Raw genomic sequence first — 20,346 nt, 5'->3', positions numbered from 1 at the left:
CAAAGCAGTCGGTCGTCTCCGAAGTCTCGAGGCGGCGCGTTTTAGTCCAAAATTCCCTGAGCTTTGTCGTCGTCGTCGGCGGAGCTTGTGAATACAGAGTCTTTATTGTCAAAGAGGTAGAGAGAATACAGGTGTTTCACTGTACAGGAAGAAAAAAAACGACACACACACACACACACTCCTCTTGAGAAAACGAATAAAGCAGGAACAAAAAAGAAGCGAGAGAAACAAACATACAGTCTTTGGATTTTCTCTATTGGCCTCTCATTCTCGCTCCTCAGCCGTCGAGTCGGGAAACGGCAAACGCGCATTGGATAGTTGATCTTCGAGTGTGCTTCAAACAACAGTAATGCAATCATCCGCCACGCACGCGCACGCACACGCAGTGGAAAAAGACAAGCCCTGATGCTAATAGTAATCATACAAATTAAATCACACCCTGCATGCACCCAAAAAAAAGCCAAGAAGGGAAAAAGTCAAACAAGCACAGCCGAGTGGGGAGTGCGAGATCATTCGTTCTGTCTTTGTCGCGCCTCAATCTTTTTGTCCGGCAGGGGGCGAGTGTTCATTTTTTTTTTGGGGGGGGGGGGGGGGGGGGGGTGAATCAGTCCGAGTTGTCCGACTGGTCGCTGTGGGGGGAGGTGCCCAGCGGGGGCGAGCTTCGAGCCTGCCAGCTCCCGTTGGCCTGGGGAGGAGGCAAACATCTTAGCAGGTTTGCTCATTTCGACACACACGCACTTTTAATATACTTGTTCTTGCTTCATTCACCTTTTTTTTTTTTTTAACCCAAAAGCCAAAGAAAAATGTAATAATTTTGAAATTCATTTTACAAAAACATTTACAATTTGAATTTTTATTATACGATACATTTTATTAGATTCAACAGAATTTTATTTTTCATCTATTTCTTCTGTATAAATTATTTTTTAATATTGAATTCATTCAACTTACATATGCATTTATTCCATTTTTGTATTGATCAGAATATCTTTTTGTATCTATATAGAAACTCCATTTGTATACACGTTTATATAAACTGCTCCAAAAAATAAAGGGAACACTAAAATAACGAGATCTCAATGAATGAAATATTCCAGTTGAAAATCTTTCATCACGGAATGCGTTGGGAAGAAAATAAAAACGATCCCACGGATGTCTGGATTTGGAATCGTAGTAATCGAAAATCACATCGCAGGCGGCTCCAAATTCCCCGCGACGAGTGGAGATGAGGCTCAGTGGAGGGCGTGGCCTCCACGTGCCTGTACGACCTCCCTCCGCGCTCCTGAGGGATCTGGATTAAAGCATCGGCCCGCCGAAGAAATGCTTCCCCGCGCCATTAGTGACCCGCCGCCAAAGATACGGCAGGCGGCCGAAGGTTCCCCACGGCGTCTTCGGCCTCCGTCGCGTGCTCAGTGTGAACCTGCTCTCCTCAAAAGGCCCAGCGGAGGATGGAGTTCCTGCGGCTTCAGCGGAAGCACGGCCTGCCGCGGGAGCTGTTGAGGCGCTCATCGAATCGCTTCTGCGTTCATCCATCACCGTCTGGTTTGGCGCTGCCACAAAATAAGACAAAGTCCCACTGCGACAGCTGGAAAAATTGTGGGTACCCCCCTAGCCAACCTTGAGGACTTGCACGCTGGCAGAACTCGGATGCAAGCGCGTGCCTCTCAGCACCTCTTCCAGCTCCTTCCCTCAGGTAGGCGCTATCCAACAATGCAAACTAAAACCAGCTTCGTCCCTCTTGCCATTCAATTGCTCGAGGCGAGGTTTTTATGTCTCAAAATTATCTATTGTCAAAATGGCGGTCGGTCTATTGTCGTACTAGAGCGGTTCCAACTACCAGAGACCCTCGTAGCTCCCTAATGGAATCCATTTGTGACGGTTTGAGGGGAAGCGTGCACATCGGTGATTTTGCTCCTGTTCCTTCTTGCACAGAGGAGCAAGTAGCGGTTGTCGGCCCCCTTCCGCGTCTCCCGGCATCTCCGCCGCCCTCTCGACACGGCAAAGCTCTTCTTGCCGCACGACCCGAGCCACTTCTGCGGCTCGTAGACGTGGCCTGGCGCCGCCGCTACGTGCGAGAGCGCTCGCGAAACGCAAACGTGGCCCAAGCAAATCAGGCAGAAAGGATGCGAGCAGAGAAATGGTCGGAAATGCTCACCACCTGCACAAGCGCTCCTTTAGCGGCTTGCCTTGCCAATCGCTGTCTGTCCCATTTGCACCGCAGCGGCAGAAACTGATTCGCAATTAGCGTTGCTTCCTAACTGGCCAGTCTGATTTGACCGACGTGTGATTGACTTGGAGCGACATTGTGTTGTTTAAGTGGTCCCTTTATTTTTTGGAGCAGTTTATTTTTGTTCTTGATGAAATAAATGCAAAATGGCGTGAATTGATGTGGAACTTGTCGAAAACGGTCAAACGTTGACACAAAGGGAAGCCGTGCGTGAGGTTTACTAAACACAGGGGCGTGTAGATGCTCGTGGTCGTGCTGAGGTACCTGCACCCCCATTTGGTAGGCGGCCTCTCCGTTGACCGGCGGCACCCCGAGGAACAGGTCGGCGGAGAACGAGCCCGACCCTGCACGCATGACAACACGGCTCTCAGACTGCTTTTAGGTTACACGGGCGATTGTGAAGTAACTGGACGGATTACAGTGACATAGCAACACAGAGGCTGAAATCTGATTGGACTCCCAAAAATTGAACATACTCGTACAAATAGACTGTCGGGAATAAACGAATCCAGTTTCGCGGAACAAATATTCCGGTTTAGGTTGTAAATGTAGCCGAGTGCTTGCGACAGTGTTTACAAGCACCCGCCACTGTGGAGAAATATCACGCAAACGTGTAGGCGTGAGGACGACGGAAGCGGGGTACCCGTGGAGTTGGGGGTGTGCGGCGAGTCGTCGCCCTGTCGCGCCCCCAAAGCGTTCTTCATGGCGTACAGGTTGGCCTCCTCCTGGAACTTGCCGATGTTTTTCTTGTAGCGGATCCTCTTGTTGCCGAACCAGTTGGAGACCTGCGAGGCGGAAGGAACAAAGCGCAGCTCACAGCCAGCCCGACCGACGCTGACCGAGTTCACATAACAGTCACAGAAGGGCGCAAAGGTTTGTCACGAGTCCAACTAAAGTCACATTTGTCTTGCAGGACACCGACATCGACATCAACATCAAAGGCAGAAAGTGCTTTTTGGGGGCGAGGGGCTTCCTTTAGGTTCGGAGTCAAATTGTTGAACACTGAAACTTGAATAGTCTAGGGAATATTTTTGGAAAAGAAAAACAATGGATAAAACTGGACGTGTAAGTTTTTAATATTTTTTTTTATTTCTTTACAAATTTGCAAATATGCATCCATGAAATATTAAAATGGTTTTGAGGTTGTTTTTTAGAATTGTAAAAATATTTGTATGAAACTTGTGCTGGCAATGTTTACTCTTTTCGTCTTATGTATATTTTTAATCATTTTGCAATTTGCAAATACTCATACATAATGTATTTTCCTTAGCTGTAAAATGACTGCAAATATAAAAAAAGCTTTTAAATGTTGAAAAAGTTTTCCAAACTGATGTCAATGGTGCGTGAAAGGGGTGATTTTGAGTTCCAACTGGACACGATTTTCTGAAGGCTATTAAATCGAGGCGCCACTATTAATCGTTTCAGCCCAAGGGCCAACTGTACAGTCCACTATTAAAAGCAATCCCGTTCTAGTGATTAGTAGTGATGTTAGGAGATCTGCAGAGTCTTCGAGGCGCGTGTCAAGTCACGGAGGGGGCGTTTCCGCAAAGCGCGTATCGAGGCTTGCTTCATTTAGGGGCGGACCCGGAAGCGATGACGTCCGGAGTCTCGCTGCCCGGCTGTACCACGTGACCGATTCGGGAAGCGCTTCGGGGTTTGCCGCGAGGTTTGACGGCAACCTAAGCCCCCCCCCCCTCACGCAGGCTCCATTCAAACTGTGGGTGTTTTTTTTTTTTTTAATTAATAAACAAGAGTGGCGGTCAGCTCAGTTTGGATAAAGACTGTAGTTGGTATAGGCTAATAGAGTTTGGAGAGTGTTGACAGCAGTTTGGACGTAGCTCGGCGCTAACCCGGCCCCCTGGTCTAACAGCCCAGCGGTTGGTGCACTCGACTCTCGACCCGGGGTACGGCGGTCGCCCGAGTTCGAAGCCCAAGCGGGACCGCGCCGCATCAGGAAATATCATTGAGGCTTATCAGCTACCTTTGTTTGTCAAAAACTGCATATTCACCGTTTCTTATTTTATTCATGGGGAAAGTATTTATTGTGTTCACAGAAAGCAAGGTAAACTAAAACCTCACCGGGAGAGGAGAAATTACTGTACCACAATTGAAAAATCTTGCCCTTGAAGGAATCACTTAACACAAAAATGATGATAAACTGTTATTTCTAAATAAGCACTTTCAAAATCCTCAGCCCTCTTAAGCCCGTGCCATTTCCCCAAAGTGACTGAAAAACATTATACAACCCTCCATACCAGTGAAGAAGAACATTTGAAGCACACAGAATACCCTCAAAAATAAGATATTTTACACAATGTTGGGAAATTACTTGGTCAGACATTGTTTTGTAATACATAGTCATTCACGAGAGGCAAAAATGCAACGCAGCACATACTGTATGTGGTCAAGATCCAGCTGCCTGTGATTATGCACATGGCCAGCAGGGGGTTTCGTGTGCAATGGACCATTACTCCAACCAATGGCTGACAATGCTTCACGAAGCTTCATCGTGCCATCACCAGTGATTAGGGAGTAGGGAGTAAGTCACTTAGTTATTTAGTTGGACTCCGTTGACTATGTTAGCCGTTATTCGATTAAAAATCAACTCTACCTTTCACTATATGAGAAAAATCCCTTCATAGTGATTCTGGAGTAGGGAGTGACGAAGGAATGATTTGGAAGGCAGTCGCTGCACTCCGAATCCTTCCCTCCGCCTCTACTCCCAAATCATGACAAAGGGTTTTTCTGAGGACAGAAGCTACCTCGCTATCTAGCTCCACTTGATCAAAATCTTTTAGCAGTGATTGTGGCTATGTTGTACCTGAGAGACGGTGATCCCGCACTGTTTGGCGAGTTCTTCTTTGGCTTCTTCGCTGGGGTACGGGTTGGAGAGGTGCGAGTAGAAGTATTCGTTGAGCACCTCGGTGGCCTGCTTGCTGAAGTTGCGCCTCTTGCGCCTGACGGGAGCCAAAACCGCAACGTTTGCCAACGTGTCCATTACATTGCGGGAGAGCGAGCGAGCTCACCTTGCGTCCAGGAAGCGTGACCTGAGGATCATGACGGCCTCGCAGGTGCTCTGCTTGAGTTGCGTCTGGATGGAGCTGAACTTGCGGTGGATGATGCCCACCATGCGCTCGATCTCGCGCGGTGTAACGGGACGTGTGCGTGATTGCTCCCGCAGCAAGTTCATCACGTGGGTGGTGAACTCTGTGCACGCCTGCCAGGGACCACAAATATTCAGGCGCATTATGCACGTCCCCTCACAAAACAAACAAACTATAAACGCCACGGCCACAAGGGATGCGCGGACTAGCTTACGGTTAGCCAGTTAACAGCCAGCTGCTAACGGCCAACTCTACTTTCATTGGCTGACGCCCACGTCACTCACCGGGCCGGGCACTGCATTTTAAAGCTGTACAAACACACACTCAGTCACAGATAATACAGAGTAGAACATGACTACGGTGACTCCAAGTGAACAATAATAATGGCTGCCACCTTGCACACATTTTGCTGTTTCATCATGAAAATTCTATTTTGATCCAGTTACTTCATTGGCCAAAAATCGGTAGAATAAAAATTCTCAAAAAAAAATAAAAATGCTAATGCTCTGTTTGTACAGTATATGTTGCTGCTTCATGTGTAATAAAGTAGCTGTTGTATCATTTGCAACAATTAATGGCACCGGTTAGCACCCAAGGATGACTGACATGAGTAGCCCACGGGCCTGTTCTAAGAGTAACGGGACGGACATTGTGATTTCCTTGGAATGTGATTGTTTTAAAATATAAACGATTGCCAAGCTTCATAGAAATAAAGTGTTGCATATTGATACATTTCCTAACTCGTAAAATAATTGTCAGCAATTATTGGGAGAAATCATTATCAAGATCAGTGGCTCCACATATACGATTATTCATAACAAAGCAAATTTGAGCAAATTAGCTATTTCAGATGTATCAAACTGGTAGCCCTTCGCATTAATCAGAAGCCAAGAAGTAGCTCTCAGTTTCAAAAAAGCTGGTGACCACCTCATCTGGCTCCTCTCAATGCGGAGGAGCAGCGGCTCTACTCTGAGATCCTCCCGGATGACCGAGCTTCTCACCCCGTCTCTAAGGGAGAGCCCGGACACCCTGCGGAGGAAACTCATTTCGGCCGCTCGTATCCGGGATCTCGTTCTTCCGGTCGCGACCCGCAGCTCGTGACCATAGGTGAGGGTAGGAACGTAGATCGACCGGTAAATCGAGAGCTTCGCCTTTCGGCTTAGCTCCTTCTTCACCGCTACGGACCGATACAAAGTCCGCATCGCCGCAGACGCCGCACCGATCTGCCTGTCGATCTCCCGTTCCGTTCTTCCCTCACTCGTGAACAAGACCCCAAGATACTTGCACTTCTCCACTTGGGGCAGGATCTCATCCCCGACCCGGAGAGGGCACGCCGCCCTTTTCCGACCGAGGACCACGGTCTTAGATTTGGAGGTGCCGATTCTCACCCCGGCCGCTTCACACTCGGCTGCGAACCGCTCCAGTGAGAGTTGGAGATCACGGCTTGATGAAGCCAACAGAACCACATCATCGGCAAAAACCAGAGCTGCAATTCTGAGGCCACCAAACCGGACCCCCTCTACGCCTCGGCTGTGCCTTGAAATTCTGTGCATAAAAGTTATGAACAGAATTGGTGACAAAGGGCAGCCTTGGCGGAGTCCAAACTCTTGACTCCGGTCGTAGAGAGACCGAACAGCCCGTATCAGGGGGTTCGGTACGCATTACCGTACTCCCGAAGCACCCCCCACAGGACTCCCCGAGGGACATGGTCGAACGCCTTCTCAGAATCCACAAAACACATGTAGACTGGTTGGGGCGAACTCCCGCACACCCTCCAGGACCCTGCCGAGGTTGAAGAGCTGGTGCACTGTTCCACGGCCAGGACGAAAACCACACTGCTCCTCCTGAAGCTGAGATTCGACTTCTTGACGGACCCTCCTTTCCGGGACCCCTGAATAGACCTTACCAGGGAGGCTGAAGAGTGGGATCCCCCACTCCTCAGCCTCCCTGGGATCCACCCTCCGGTCCCCCTTCTTAAAAAGGGGGACCACCACCCCAGTCTGCCAATCCAGAGGCACTGTCCCCGATGTCCACGCGATGTTGCAGAGGCGTGTCAACCGGGACGGCCCCACAACATCCAGAGTCTTGAGGAACTCCGGGCGAATCTCATCCACCCCCGGGGCCCTGCCACCGAGGAGCTTTTAACCACCTCGGTGACCTCGACCCCAGAGATAGGAGAGCCCCGCCTCAGAGAACCCAGACTCTGCCCCCTCATGGGGTGTCGGTGGAATTGAGGAGGTCTTCGAAGTATTCTCCCCACCGGCTCACGAGATATATATATATATATATATATTCATATGATATTTGCTATTTAGTGATTTTCCGCCCCATGCTGGCGCACGTACCTGCTCGTATTTCTCCAGCTCGGTGTGGTAGATGCCGCGTATCTGGCTCAGCTTGCTCTTGTAGTCCGAGTGCTCCAGGGAGCTGTCGGGCGACATGCCGCCCGAGCTGGTGGCCGCCGACACGGCCGCCGCCGCCCCGCCGCCCTTCTCGGGCCCGGCCACGCCCTCGGCCAGCAGCATGTTGTCCAGACGCACCAGCTGGGGGTCCTGGGGCTCCTCTTCCTGGTTGTTCCTCATGGACAGGCCTGTCCACAAACCACTCGTATGGATCCTCAACTGGCATTATTTTCCGTTCGGATACACCGAACCCCCGTTTATCGCGGGATACGGTACGTTCCAGATCGTTGGGAATCATTCACTCATTCCGAACTACCGAATCATTATTCCGGAATTTTTATACAGTACACCAACAGCATACAGCTGAGTCAAATGAAAACAGCTTTTCGAGTGACCACTTGTTGTCGACTGCTTTTCAAGACGCATCGTGGGATACATTGAGGGCACTATATAGGCGATAACCTGTGCTCACAACACATTCCAACAGCACTACAGAATGGCCGACTCACTATATATAGTGGATGCGAGTGATTCCCAACATAGCCTGAAAGAACGAGTGGCGGCCGTCTCGTGTTTGCATTATGCTCCAAGTCTGTTTATCCAGCTGTTGCCTATTTTTAAAGCTTGCGGTAGATACAGGAAGTAGTGGAGCTTTTTGGCCAGTGACGAGAGAGCACCACAAACACACACAAGCAACAACAGCGCGGTGTGTCTACCTGTTTTTTCTTTAATCTCGCACAGCACGCTGAACAAGGCGGGCTTCATTCTGTGACAGTTGAGTGCGTGTTTCCTGTAAACGCAACGGCAAAGACACAAGTCCGTTAGCATTAGCAGTAGGCTAACACAACACAGTAAGTGATGTGGTCAATTTTATTGACAGAGCACTTTTCAAAGAAAGCACTCCAAGTGCTAATGCTTTTTTTAATCATCAAATATTCTGTCAATTAGTTTATTAATTGATGAATCGGATAAAATCCATCCCTTTATTAAAGAACAGGACATTATTTCAAATTGACTGCGCATTACTGGACAAACACAAATGAACGATTATTGTATTACTGCTTTAGTCCGTAATATCCGTCCGAAAATCGACAAAGACAGTGATGATAGTTTTCCAAAGTAAAAGCACATGTTTGCAAATGTCTTATTTTGATTAAGCACAATGAGTCTGCTTTCATTAAGGACGACAGAAATCTGAGAATATTAACTGCAGAGAGGGTGAAATACAAGAATTTGGACAATTTTAGGTTAAGAATAATCAGTGATGAAAATAGTCGTCGACGAATTTTGACCCCTCGGCTATTCGTCGACGAATTTTGACCCCTCGGCTATTCGTCGACGAATTTTGACCCCTCGGCTAGTCGTCGACGAATTTTGACCCCTCGGCTAGCCGGGTCATCGGCCTATTGGAGTTGCTCGGGTTGTTTTGGACGGATCGATGTCGTCGCTGTCAGTGCCCAGTTGTCGGGACGTCGCTCGCTTGTTTTCTGACGAATGGAGTGCTGACTGTCGAAGAAAACGCAATATAAGTTGGGCTGCATTTGAAGCGGGCGAATTTAAAACTCGTTCTTATTTATACATTTGGAACGCCAACAACTCGGGCACTGACAGCCAGTGCTGAGTGGGCGAATTTGGCTAGCAAGCAAAGCGCTAGCGAAGATTTTCACAAAACGAAATAAGTACGGAAGCATTCGCAGCAGGTTAACGCAACACGGCCGCGAACAGGACGCCACGATTGGGCCGTTTGCTTCGCAAGTGAGGGGCTCACCTCGCCGCCGACATAGCAAACAACTTGTTAGCATTAGCAGCGAGCTAAGTGCTAACATCACGGACACTGACAGCAGCCGAGCGGGACGTCGTCGGTACGACAACACGCTAAATACGACAGCCCAGACGCTTCATTAAGTGACTTATTTCGATGAATTGTCTCACATTTAAAGATGTAAAGTGAATAAAATGATGTTTAATGTAGCTGGGCAGCCGCCGTTCGTGTTTGTAGCTTTCGGTTGTAAGCTTAGCCTCGCCGGCTAACAACGGCTAAAAGAGCCACCAAACTAAATAAGCAACAAATTGAATAATTATTCAGTTTATCGTTTAAATGGTTTATTCTGCATGGTTACAAGCGCGCTGTGAGCATGTGGCTTTAGGCTGCAAACACCAAATGTTAGTTGGAAAAACTTTGCCACTTAAGACTGTTTATAAAAACAACAACAACAACAAAACAGCGCAGATAAAGTTTGCAGAATTCAAATGGAATCCGACTGACTTAGCCTGCGCCTCGTCCAGACTTTGGTCGGTGATGGTCATAATCTGCTGCAGGATGTCGCCGATGTCCCGGCGGGCTTCGTGTCCGTTCTCGGCGCCGTTCTCCAGCAGGCCCGCCGGCTCGTCGGAGCGCTGCGGCGGTGGGGCTCGGTGCGCCATCACGGGGTGGCCGCTCATGGCGAGGCCCCGGCCGTTCGAGGCCCCGTTGGCCGTCAGAGGCTGCGGCGGCTGCTGCTGCTGCAACATCTCGTCGAGCGACGCGCAGTGGCGACGACTGCTGCTGCCCGACTGAGAGCGAGGCGAGCGCACCGGCGCCTCCACCGCCGACACCAGCGGGGGGGGGGGCGGGGGGGGGGGGGGGGAGCGAGACAGAGAGCGCGAGAAGCAAGCAGCGCCACCCAACCACCAGCCAGCACGCACCGTGGCCGGGAGTGAGGGAGGCCCCCTAGCGGCGGATAAGAGGATCTACGCGACGCGCAACCACAGTCCCGCTCAGTCACAATAGTTTATTTACTTCTGCAAATGTACGCATTACAAAATATGATTACATTACGCTAGATGACCTTTTAGTCCCACAATGGGGAAATTTGCTTTGTTCCAGTAGCAAATTCTAGCAATAGTGGATACAGGACAAAGAAAAAAGAAAGCGTGTTTAAATTTCATATTCTCATCTACATTAACACTACAAGCATCAATACCGGACAAAATGTATTTCGGTAAGCCTCAAATTAGTGAACAACAGTGGGCGACAGGTTAGCACATCTGCCTCACAGTTCGGAGGACTGGGTTCAATCCCGGCCCCGCCTGTGTGGAGTTCGCATGTTCTCCCCGTGCCTGCGTGGGTTTTGTCCGGGCACTCCGGTTTCCTCCCACATCCCAAAAACACGCGTGGTAGGTTCGTTGAAGACTCTAAATTGCCCGTTGGAGTGAATGTGTGTGTGAATGGTTGGTTGTTTGTATGTGCCCTGCGATTGGCTGGCAACCAGTTCAGGGCGTACCCCGCCTCCTGCCCGATGGTATCTGAGATGGGCTCCAACACGCCCGCGACTCAGAAAATGGATGGATGGATGGATGATTTGATTCTGCCAAATATCAGAATCGGCTTCGAGCTGAAAAACTCCATTTGGGTCGGCCCCTAACATCCATCTGCTCGTATCTCAAACCTCCATCCATCACCGTGCTGCCATCTTAAATACTTCTTGTAGTGAACACACAACTCCTCTTAACTGGTTGACTTCTCCTTTTTTTAAAAATAAGCTGCGATTCAACAGGAAGCGAGGCCAAACCGCAGAAGCATCTCGCGCGCCTGTTTCAACACGTCTCCGAAACAGACGCAACGCCTTCGTGACCTCACCGAAGGTGAGGAGGGGGCACGGGGGTGGGGCGCGCGGTTGTTTGTCGCTTCTGCTTTTGTTTGACTGCTTCTCTGCTCCTCCGCCTCCAACAGGGGGCGGGCACGGGGGCGGGCTGCGTGCAGCCGTAACAGGAAGACAGCGAAGAGAGAGCAGAAAGAGAGAGTGTGAAGAAAGTCCCCCACTGGGAAACGCCAGCAGTTTGTTGTTGTTTTTTTGTCAGCTCCGTCAGGGTTCCGACAAGATGTAAACTTGGTCCACCGTGGTGACTGCAAGATGTTCTAGAAGAGGTCACACAAGGCAAGAAGGTAAGATTTGATTGACTCACACGAGCCTCTCTCGGTCAACAACAAGGCGGGAATGTCAAAAGTTGCATTTTGCTGGCAACAAATGTGAGGCGACAAGCTCCGACCTGCTGCCGGGCCGCTTCGGGTTTTGCAAGAGAGATAGACGAGCCTGCGAGCCTCATCTATGCCGCGCCGGCTGGGAATTCCTCTTTATGATGTGGCCATTGAAGACTTGCACTGTGATGCTGTTGAAAGGACTTTTTATGGGGCCAAAGAAACTAACGGTGCTCTCTTGTGCACTCTGTTCGCTGTAGGACGCCGTTGTTTAAGGCAGAGATGACACATAAGTGCCACATTTGTGCTGTCGGGGAACATCGCCACACGGAAGAGAAAGGACAGGGAGAGGCGGCAGGAAACGCCCAAAAACGGCTCTGTTGCCATCTTGCGGCATCTATAGGCAATTATTTGGAGGGGCGTTCATTATTTTGCACCATGTTGCTTGGTCTCAACACCGTATGACAAAATATTTGATTTAAACCTCAAATCAAATCCAAATTTGACCTGCGCGATGCCACAACCAAGTCACATTTGTGCCAGCACAAAGCAGAATTCACACCACAACTTTTGTACTTTGGCACAGTCAAATTCACAGTGCCGTTTCCCTAGCAACTTAGGGCACTGCCCCGCACTGACGACAGAGGACACGGTGAGCTAGTCGCAAATAAATGGAAATCAAATCCCCCCCCATCGCAAATCATATTGCAGCTTGTTGCTCAGCAGAATTGATAGCGCTCCATCCTCAAAATTCCAACTCAACTTGATTTATAGAAAACTTTGAAACAACCACAGCTGCACACAAAGTGCTGTACATTATATAAAGGTAACACGTAAAAACAAACATAGCTCAAATCAAAACAAAAGATTAATAGCAATGGTAAAAACAATACAAACACTAAAACAGTGCAGTCTCATGCTGAGTTGAAAGCCAAAGAATCCAATTGGGTTTTAACACAAATGAAAGTGTATTTGTTTAAAATTAATAAAAATAACGATCATGAATAATTTGTTGAATTTCTATAAAAAATAATTTGATTTTCAAAAAAAGCCCTAAAGAGAAGTGACAGAGCGAGTCTGCACAAACGGGAAGTCAGACTCTCGAAAAATAAACGCACTTTGTTGCTAGGCAGAATCCACGAGGCACCATCATTTCTGCCCCCAAGCCCAGTTTACTGCCAAAAACAAACAAACCCAAAAAAAACCCTCTTTTGAGGAAGATCCTATTTATAAATGTTCAAACTTTTTCAAGTCACTGCTCTTCACATGATGTGAAAACAGCAACGTCTGGAGGCCCTCCTTGACTCTCCTTCGTCTCCAGATCGATGGCGTGCGCCGAGCTGAACGTGGTCGACGTGTCTGAAGGTGCGGCCCGCACGGAGCGAGAAGGCGGGGCCCAGGCGCAGGCCGCCGAAAAAGTCACAAATGCCGAAAAGATCTTCAAAGCCCACCGGGACCGAGACGAGCGCCCGGAGGGGCAAAGTCCGGATGTGGCGTGTGACTTGCTCCAGATTCCGCGTGGAGCACGCGGAGGTTAGTGGCATCGCAATACGTGCAGTAATTATCGGGACGCCGTCGCTGGCGAGTAACCGAGCAAGAAGAAAAATCACGTGGAATTCATTTGGAAGTATGCACTTAGAAATGTAATTGTTGTTGAAAAAAGACTCACAATCATGGTTTTAAAAACTGCTTATGTAGCGTAGAGGGGCGACAATCAATGGACAGCTCATCAATTATCAAATTAATCGACAACTATTTTGATAATCAAGCATTTAGAGACCTCGTTTAACTTAAAATTGTTCAAATCTGATTTCAGCCTCTCAACAATCAATCTCAGATTTTCTGTCGTCCTCCACGTTTTTTGTTTTTTGCCCAAAATGTGACATTTTCAAACATGCGCCTTTTACTTTGGGAAAACAATCATCAACGTCTTTGCCCATTTTCTGACGGATGTTACGGACCAAAGATGGAATCTTAAAGGCATGTGAGTGCATTGTCTGCACTGTCAATTTGAAGTCGTGTCCTGTTTTTGAAGGATAGAAATTGAAAAATGTTTTTTTTTTATTATTATTTTTTTTTTTATCTGCTTCATCGATAATCGACAGATTAATCAATTAGTAAAATAATCGTTGGTTGCAGCGCTAGTGTCATGGTTCACGTAACCCTATACTGTAAAGCAGTGTACATTTTATTCCTCTTAATGTGTTTTATTTTACCACAGGAAAAAAATGACAGCAAACACAAAGTCCCGCAATGTTGAAATAAGCGCGGTATGAAAATGATAAAAACAAATAATAACAATAATCTGCAATGCAGCGAATCCACAATAGGTGAACCGTGATAGAGTGAGGGAACGCTGTATATATTGCATTTAGAATCAAATGTCACTTGAAGTGAAAGAGTTGTATCAGTACTTATACTTTTAGCCTTTGTTTTGTACTTGTGAGTATTTCTGCTCCCCCGCCGCCATGTCAAGCCTCTTACCCTCTCTACGTGCCCGCCAGGCGGGCCTCCTGGCGCCGGACTTCCCGGAGTCGCTGTACGAGTTGCTGTGCACGCTGCAGGAGGGCCGACGCCTCAACGACCAGCGCTGCTCCTTCACGCTGGAGGGCGGCGGCGCGACGACGAGGAGGAGATGCCACTCCGAGCCCAACGCCGCCAAGCCGACGCACAGAGGTGGCACGCACAGAAGGCAGCGCAGGATTTCCGCCAGTACCGTACCTCGGGGGCGTCACTAGGTTTTATGGATAGGATTTGAGCAAATGTAGCGCATCGGCACAACATTTCGCATGCCGCTAACGAAGACTGAGAAATTGCTTTTGAACGCTTCTGGACAGATTTTGGAAAAAACAAACAAAAAAATACTGGGTAAAAGTTCAAAGTCACTGTTAGTTTTGAAGTGTTATTTCATTCTCAAGTCTCTTTTATTACTAACATACACAAACACAGGAAGTACAGCATTAACCGCAAATACATTTACGCATTGTTACAGTGTATGCGAAACGGTTTGTGACTTTTTTTTTTTTTTTTTTGCAAAGTCAGTCCACGCTCATCATTTTCAGTTTACAAAAAATGACAGCGAATCATTTCCCTTGGAGGAGTTAAAAAATGTCATGGAAATCAAATGAACAGCTGCAATTGCATCAACAAATGCCATCTGTTTTTAAGGCTGGCAAATGGGTCTATCACTCTGATGCGACTCAGATGCTGAAATGTAAAAGCGGTCAAGTGAGAAAACTGCTCCAGGACTGATTAAGTGGTGACTAAAGGCTTCTTTATACTCGCGCGGACGGCGACCGCGCTGACGTCACTGCGGCCGCCCCACGCGCAGTTTGCCTTTATACTCGAGGGCAACCCACGCGCCCAGTTTGGAAAATGTGCTGCAGTTCACCTCCAAGCCGGGGGTGTCGCTACGACTGGTATTGGATAGGGCGGAGTTTCCTCTGCATTTTTGGGCCTCTTCCGGTAGCCGTTTTTTTACTTTCTTTTCAGTAACAAGGAACAAAGCGACGACAATGGCGACCGTGGAACCGTGTCTGCTAGAACAAATGGACCCAAATGATACGTTTAATGATGCTGCAAAATCGATCGAGAAGGCGGCGGCGTAGATGGTTTGGAGAACCGAGGGGCACGCTGAGTACGTCGTCACAGCGTGTGACTAAAACGGACCAATCACGAGAGATGATCTCCGCGGCGTTCGACGCGCAGCAACCATTTTTGCCGTGCGCGCGTCAAGTGACGAAGAGGGGCCGCGCGGGGCGATGCGTCGGTCACGTGATGCAATGTGGGCGTTGTCGGCCGTGCGAGCGCGGGAGTATCAAGAGGCCTTAACTTCTGATTTCTTTTTTTAATCAAAGCATGAATGTCAAACAGACAAAAATATAAAATAGGAATGGACAAATTAAGATATTAACCAGCAATATCACTAACTAAAATGATAATTCAATTTTTATCAAATAAATTCTGCGACAGAAAATGGTCTTAAATGAGCTTTTTTCCCCCACTCATGAAGCAGCAAAACGGGCTCACCAGGCACAGATGACAAAGCCGATCTTTTCTGTAGCTTTCCGGTTTTCCAGCTCAAGAAAATGTCACTTGAAAAACTTTGTAGAGACGACGTGTGCGGTCATGTGACTGCCTGGCTCCCTTTGATTGGTCAACGGTCGCTAGTTGTTCCATTGGATTGGTGAAACACAGTCATGTGACACACTGCTCCGTGTCAAACTAAAACAAAAATCACGGAAGCGTTAGTAGATTAATGAAAGTAGCTCAAAGGGAAAGTAGTGTTTCTAACAAAAATACTCAAAGTATACTCAAGTATGTCGCATTCAAAGTACCTAGAGATCCTAAATCCTAAAAATGACTTAATTAAATGGAACGGAGTACATGTAACGCGTTACCAGCCTCCTCTGCTGGTGAGCTATTTTTAGAAGTAGCCAGCGGGCTACCTTGGTGACCCCTGACCTACAAACTGAGGTACTAGTACAACCCGTTTGTTCTTTTCCTGAAGGGAAAAGGGAGGCGTCTCTATTTGCAGGGAGGCATCGACTCTTTTTTTCTACATGGCACCTAAGAGGCCTTGATGGTCTACGTGAATTCATCACTACTAGTACGACTGCTACTGCTGCAGAGTTGCGGTTCAGTACATTTTCAAATAGTTTCTCGTTTGTTTCCAATTTTTTTCTCGAGTTGTTTTATTTTTTGGGGGTGGGTGAACCAATGCGGCGAACGCTTTTTATTCACGAATGTTTTTGCTTTTCAAAAATGCAATTGAAATGTTACCGGCGGATTAACGCTATTCGCGGTCCCTTTCTATCCGCTGTCGTCGTCGCTGTGTTAATTGTCGTCTCCCGTGGCAGTGATCTTCTCGTCCATGACGTCGCTGCAGCGAGAGGAATTTTTCGAGCTGGTGGCGAAGGCGCAGGCTCGCCGCCTGGACGAGCAGCGGGCGCAGCTGCAAAGGTCGCCGCGGGGCAAGCAGAAAGGTCGAAGCTTCCGAGGAAGTCTCAAGCAGCTCTCGTTGACCAGGAGAGTCCCCAAGGCGCCCGCCAAAGAGGAGCTCTACAACATGATCCTCACCACGCAGGTATTGTCGTCGGTCGTTATGGGACGTAGTGTGAAGAATTGATATCATTTACAGTATTTTCTGGAATGTTTTTTTTTACCGGACAGCTATCTATGCAGATTTTTGTTCATACTACGGCGGCAAATCATTATTTGACAATGGATTGAACATGTAACAGAAGATATTCAGATATTTTTGTAAGGGATTCAACTGACGATCATTTGTTTCCATACCTTGATGATGATTCGGTTCCTGGTTTGGTCTGTAACATCCGTCAGAAAATTGGCCAAAATGTTGATTGTTGTTTTCCAAAGTAACAGCATACGCTTGGAAATGTCTTATTTGGGAAAGAACCAAGATCATCTGTCCGCTTTCATGAAGGATGGCAGAAAGGGGAACATATTTACCGGTGAAAGGCTGAAATCAGAGGATTTGGACAATTTGAAGTTAAACAAGGTCTCTATGCGACGAATCGACGCTCAAAATAGGTGTCGATGAAATTGGTGATCGATTAGTTGTCGATCAACGGATGAATTGTTGCACCGCTACTTGACTGTCCGTGTTCTGAGGCGTGTTCTCCTTGCTGTTCTCCCGGCAAGGCTCAAGGCAGGCTGGAGGATCAGCGCAGCAGGCCTCCCGGCCCCATGGATGACGACGACTTCTTCTCGCTGCTGCTGAGGGTCCAGGGGGGGCGCATGGACGAGCAGAGGACTGAACTGCCTCGCATGCTGCAAACATGAGGAGAACCGGAAAAAAAAAAGCTTGAATGTGAATGATCGTTTTGCTTTCTTCCCAAGTCGCGCAGGTCACTGAATGTCGGGGGGGTTGTCTGGTGCCCTCCCAACTCCGAGGATTGTTCGCTGCCTAAAAATTCATTAAAGAAAAAGTGCATCCCAGCCGCTCGCTTGATTTAGAGATATAAAGTCACCCCTCGACATATCGCGCGTCACTTTTTTGCAGTGTTGTGGCTATCTAACTTATAGTGCACATTTTTCACGACATTTTTCCATAAATACTAACGTCACTGCAGCCTCACGTAGCAATAAGCGCCAGCCAGAGCGCGTTAAAGACAGACAACGTTCGGCACTTAAAAAAAACAAAAACGCAATGTGTTTCCTGTAAAGCAGCACTGGGTTACGCAACTGCGCATCTACAGTAAAGTAAACATCGTTAGCTAATTTGAAATAGCCTAGCGCCGCCAGTTAAGAGGAACTGCAATCCTGGTCAAGGACGGACAGCCGCCGGTGCGCTGTCAATCGCTTTATTGAACAAACGCTAACAAAATGAGCACGTAACAAGCGCGTTCATTCACTCGCTGATTCGCCGCAACTCAATGCGCGAACTGGCCAATTAGCCAGTTTACAGCCAGTCAACTCTACACTCGCGTTCACAGACTCCCACGTCACTCACCGGGCCAAGCCCCGCCTTTTAAAGCCACACACATTCACAGTCACAGATACTACAGTGTAGAACGTGGGATGGCGAAAATAATTTCTGGACCTAACGTGCATATTTTGTATTGGTATTGTGCAGAAAGCTTTAAAATGGTCACTACTGAACAGATTGTCATGTACAGTGGGTACGGAAAGTATTCAGACCCCCTTCAATCTTTCACTCTTTTTTTTATATTGCAGCCATTGACTAAAATCATTTACGTTCATTTTTCCCCCACATTACTGTATACACAGCACCCCATATGGACAGAAAAAAAAACGGAATTGTTGACATTTTTGCAGATTTATTAAAAAAGAAAAAACGAAATATCACAAGCAGCGCGGTGGGCGACTGGTTAGAGCGTCTGCCTCACAGTTCTGAGGACCGGGGTTCAATCCCCGGCCCCGCCTGTGTGGAGTTTGCATGTTCTCCCCGTGTCTGCGTGGGTTTTCTTCGGGCACTCCGGTTTCCTCCCACATCCCCAGAACATGCACGCGAGGTTCGTTGAAGACTCTAAATTGCCCGTAGGTGCGAATGTGAGTGCGAATGGTTGGTTGTTTATACTGTATGCGCCCTGCCATTGGCCGGCGACCAGCTGCAAGGCCTTATATAGACAGGGGGTGTGGCTTTCCTAATCAAGTCCAATCAGTATCATCAAACACAGCTGGACTCCAATGAAGGTGGAGAACCATCTCAAGGATGATCAGAAGAAATGGACAAATATAGGAGTGTCACAACAAAGGGTCTGAATACTTCTGGCTGTGTGATATTTCACTTTTTCTTTTTTAATAAATCAGCAGAAATGTGAGCAATTGTTTTTTTTCCCTGTTAATATGGGGTGCTGTGTGAACATTCATGAGGAACAAAATGAACTTCAATGATTTTAACAAATGGCTTTCCGGATCCTCGGGACCACACGGCACTTCCTGCCAACCTTTGACGTTCTTTTGGCTTTTTGGGCTTTTTAGTGCAGTCAGCTGACAAGAGGAGGAAGTTCTGGGCCATCTGTCGGTCACTTCCTCAAATAAAAATGTAAAAAAGCACATTCATGTTGTTGAGTGCCAGCGACACGGCAGATAAAATCGTCACTCTACCAGCTCATCTGTCATTTCCTTGAAATCGGGCGTTAATATGCAATACCAATATGCAATAAATGGTCAAAGGGGGCGAGTGTAAATACAGTTTCAACAAGAAAGAGGAACATGAGTGGGATCAAAAGTGGCAAGCAACCACATAGAAAAGAAAAAAAGAGGAAGCATCACATGGCCTTAAAGGTCTCATGCTGTTCAATGATTTTATTTGCTCAGTAACATGAAAAGTACTGGTTCAAAAAAACAAAAACAACATTATTCTTTTGCTCCTTGCTAGGCAACTGACACAAAAAGGAAAACTTGCGCTGTTGAGTGAGCAGTCTCGCTTCCACTCGTTTAGCGATACCGCCGCCGCTGTCTGAGTCGAAGTTAACCGGCCGGTGTGGCAGCGGTTCTCAACTCCGTTAAATGGACATTAAGCGGCTTTTGGAACAATTTTGTTTTCCTACACACACAAAAACAAAAACAAACAAAATCAAAATAACAGCTGTGTCATGGTTAACATATAATACCAAAAAAACACAAATAAATCAAATAAGCAGACCCTCGCCGAGTCCAGGTGAAAATTATATACCATTGCTAATCGTATTAGGAAATGTCCACGTTCATAAGTGTCTTCTTCTTCTTTTCCTTTGGGCTCGTCCCGTTACGGGTCGCCACGGCCCGTCACCCTTTTCCACGTAAGCCTGTAAGTCTCCTGCATCCTCCTCTCCAACACCAACTGCCCTCCTGTCTTCCCTCACGACATCCATCGACCTTCTCTTTGGTCTCTTGCCTGGCAGCTCTGTCCTCATCATCCTTCTACCAATATACTCACTATTTCTCCTCTGGACGTGTGCAAACCATCCAAGTCTGCTCTCTCTCACTTTGTCTCCAAAACAAGAGAGCGAACCTCAACATCTTCATTTCCGCCACCTCCAGCTCTGCTTCCTGTCGTGTCTTCGGCGCCACGGTCTCTAATGCGTCCATCATGGGCGGCCTCACCGCTGTTTTATAAACGTTGGCCTTCATCCGAGCAGAGACTCTTCTGTCACATAACACACCCGACGCCTTCCTCCGCCCGTT

General features: G+C 47.8%; 2 protein-coding genes across 3 annotated transcripts; one reads left to right on the top strand and one right to left on the bottom strand.

The window, feature by feature from the left end:
• Positions 1-80: 80 nt before the first annotated feature.
• pbx2 (pre-B-cell leukemia homeobox 2) lies at positions 81-10,346 on the bottom strand. The gene is made up of 8 exons (XM_061675352.1): positions 10,000-10,346; positions 8,450-8,523; positions 7,677-7,921; positions 5,254-5,444; positions 5,049-5,184; positions 2,871-3,012; positions 2,492-2,571; positions 81-685 (listed from the first exon to the last, which is right to left on the bottom strand). Exons 1-8 carry the CDS (start codon positions 10,242-10,244, stop codon positions 605-607), a joined length of 1,194 nt encoding a protein of 397 aa, XP_061531336.1. The 5' UTR covers positions 10,245-10,346; the 3' UTR covers positions 81-604.
• A 718-nt stretch (positions 10,347-11,064) lies between these two features.
• Positions 11,065-17,652, top strand: LOC133401863 (G-protein-signaling modulator 1-like). 2 transcript variants are annotated; one of them, XM_061675353.1, is made up of 6 exons: positions 11,065-11,357; positions 11,446-11,658; positions 13,013-13,224; positions 14,196-14,367; positions 16,551-16,777; positions 17,356-17,652. In XM_061675353.1, exons 3-6 carry the CDS (start codon positions 13,117-13,119, stop codon positions 17,494-17,496), a joined length of 648 nt encoding a protein of 215 aa, XP_061531337.1. In that variant the 5' UTR covers positions 11,065-11,357; positions 11,446-11,658; positions 13,013-13,116; the 3' UTR covers positions 17,497-17,652. The 2 variants fall into 2 exon arrangements, with proteins under 2 accessions (XP_061531337.1, XP_061531338.1); XM_061675354.1 differs by lacking the exon at positions 11,065-11,357 and having other exon boundaries at positions 11,439-11,658.
• Positions 17,653-20,346: the final 2,694 nt, after the last annotated feature.

This window comes from Phycodurus eques, chromosome 4 (genome assembly GCF_024500275.1).
Source record: "Phycodurus eques isolate BA_2022a chromosome 4, UOR_Pequ_1.1, whole genome shotgun sequence".
Lineage (NCBI taxonomy): Eukaryota > Metazoa > Chordata > Actinopteri > Syngnathiformes > Syngnathidae > Phycodurus > Phycodurus eques.
Note: the sequence above shows the minus strand (reverse complement) of the source record. Positions and strands in the feature narration are given on the sequence as shown.

Bases quoted from the DNA above. Each gene is read 5' to 3' on its own strand.
- LOC133401863 (XM_061675353.1), top strand. From the start codon at position 13,117: ATGCCGAAAAGATCTTCAAAGCCCACCGGGACCGAGACGAGCGCCCGG. The intron at 13,225-14,195 runs GTTAGTGGCATC...CGTGCCCGCCAG, and splicing joins TCCGCGTGGAGCACGCGGAG to GCGGGCCTCCTGGCGCCGGA. The intron at 16,778-17,355 runs GTATTGTCGTCG...TCTCCCGGCAAG, and splicing joins ACATGATCCTCACCACGCAG to GCTCAAGGCAGGCTGGAGGA.
- pbx2 (XM_061675352.1), bottom strand. From the start codon at position 10,244: ATGTTGCAGCAGCAGCAGCCGCCGCAGCCTCTGACGGCCAACGGGGCC. The intron at 3,013-5,048 runs GTACAACATAGC...TCCGCCTCGCAG, and splicing joins GCGGGATCACCGTCTCTCAG to GTCTCCAACTGGTTCGGCAA. The intron at 686-2,491 runs GTACCTCAGCAC...CCTCCTCCCCAG, and splicing joins CCTACCAAATGGGGGTGCAG to GCCAACGGGAGCTGGCAGGC.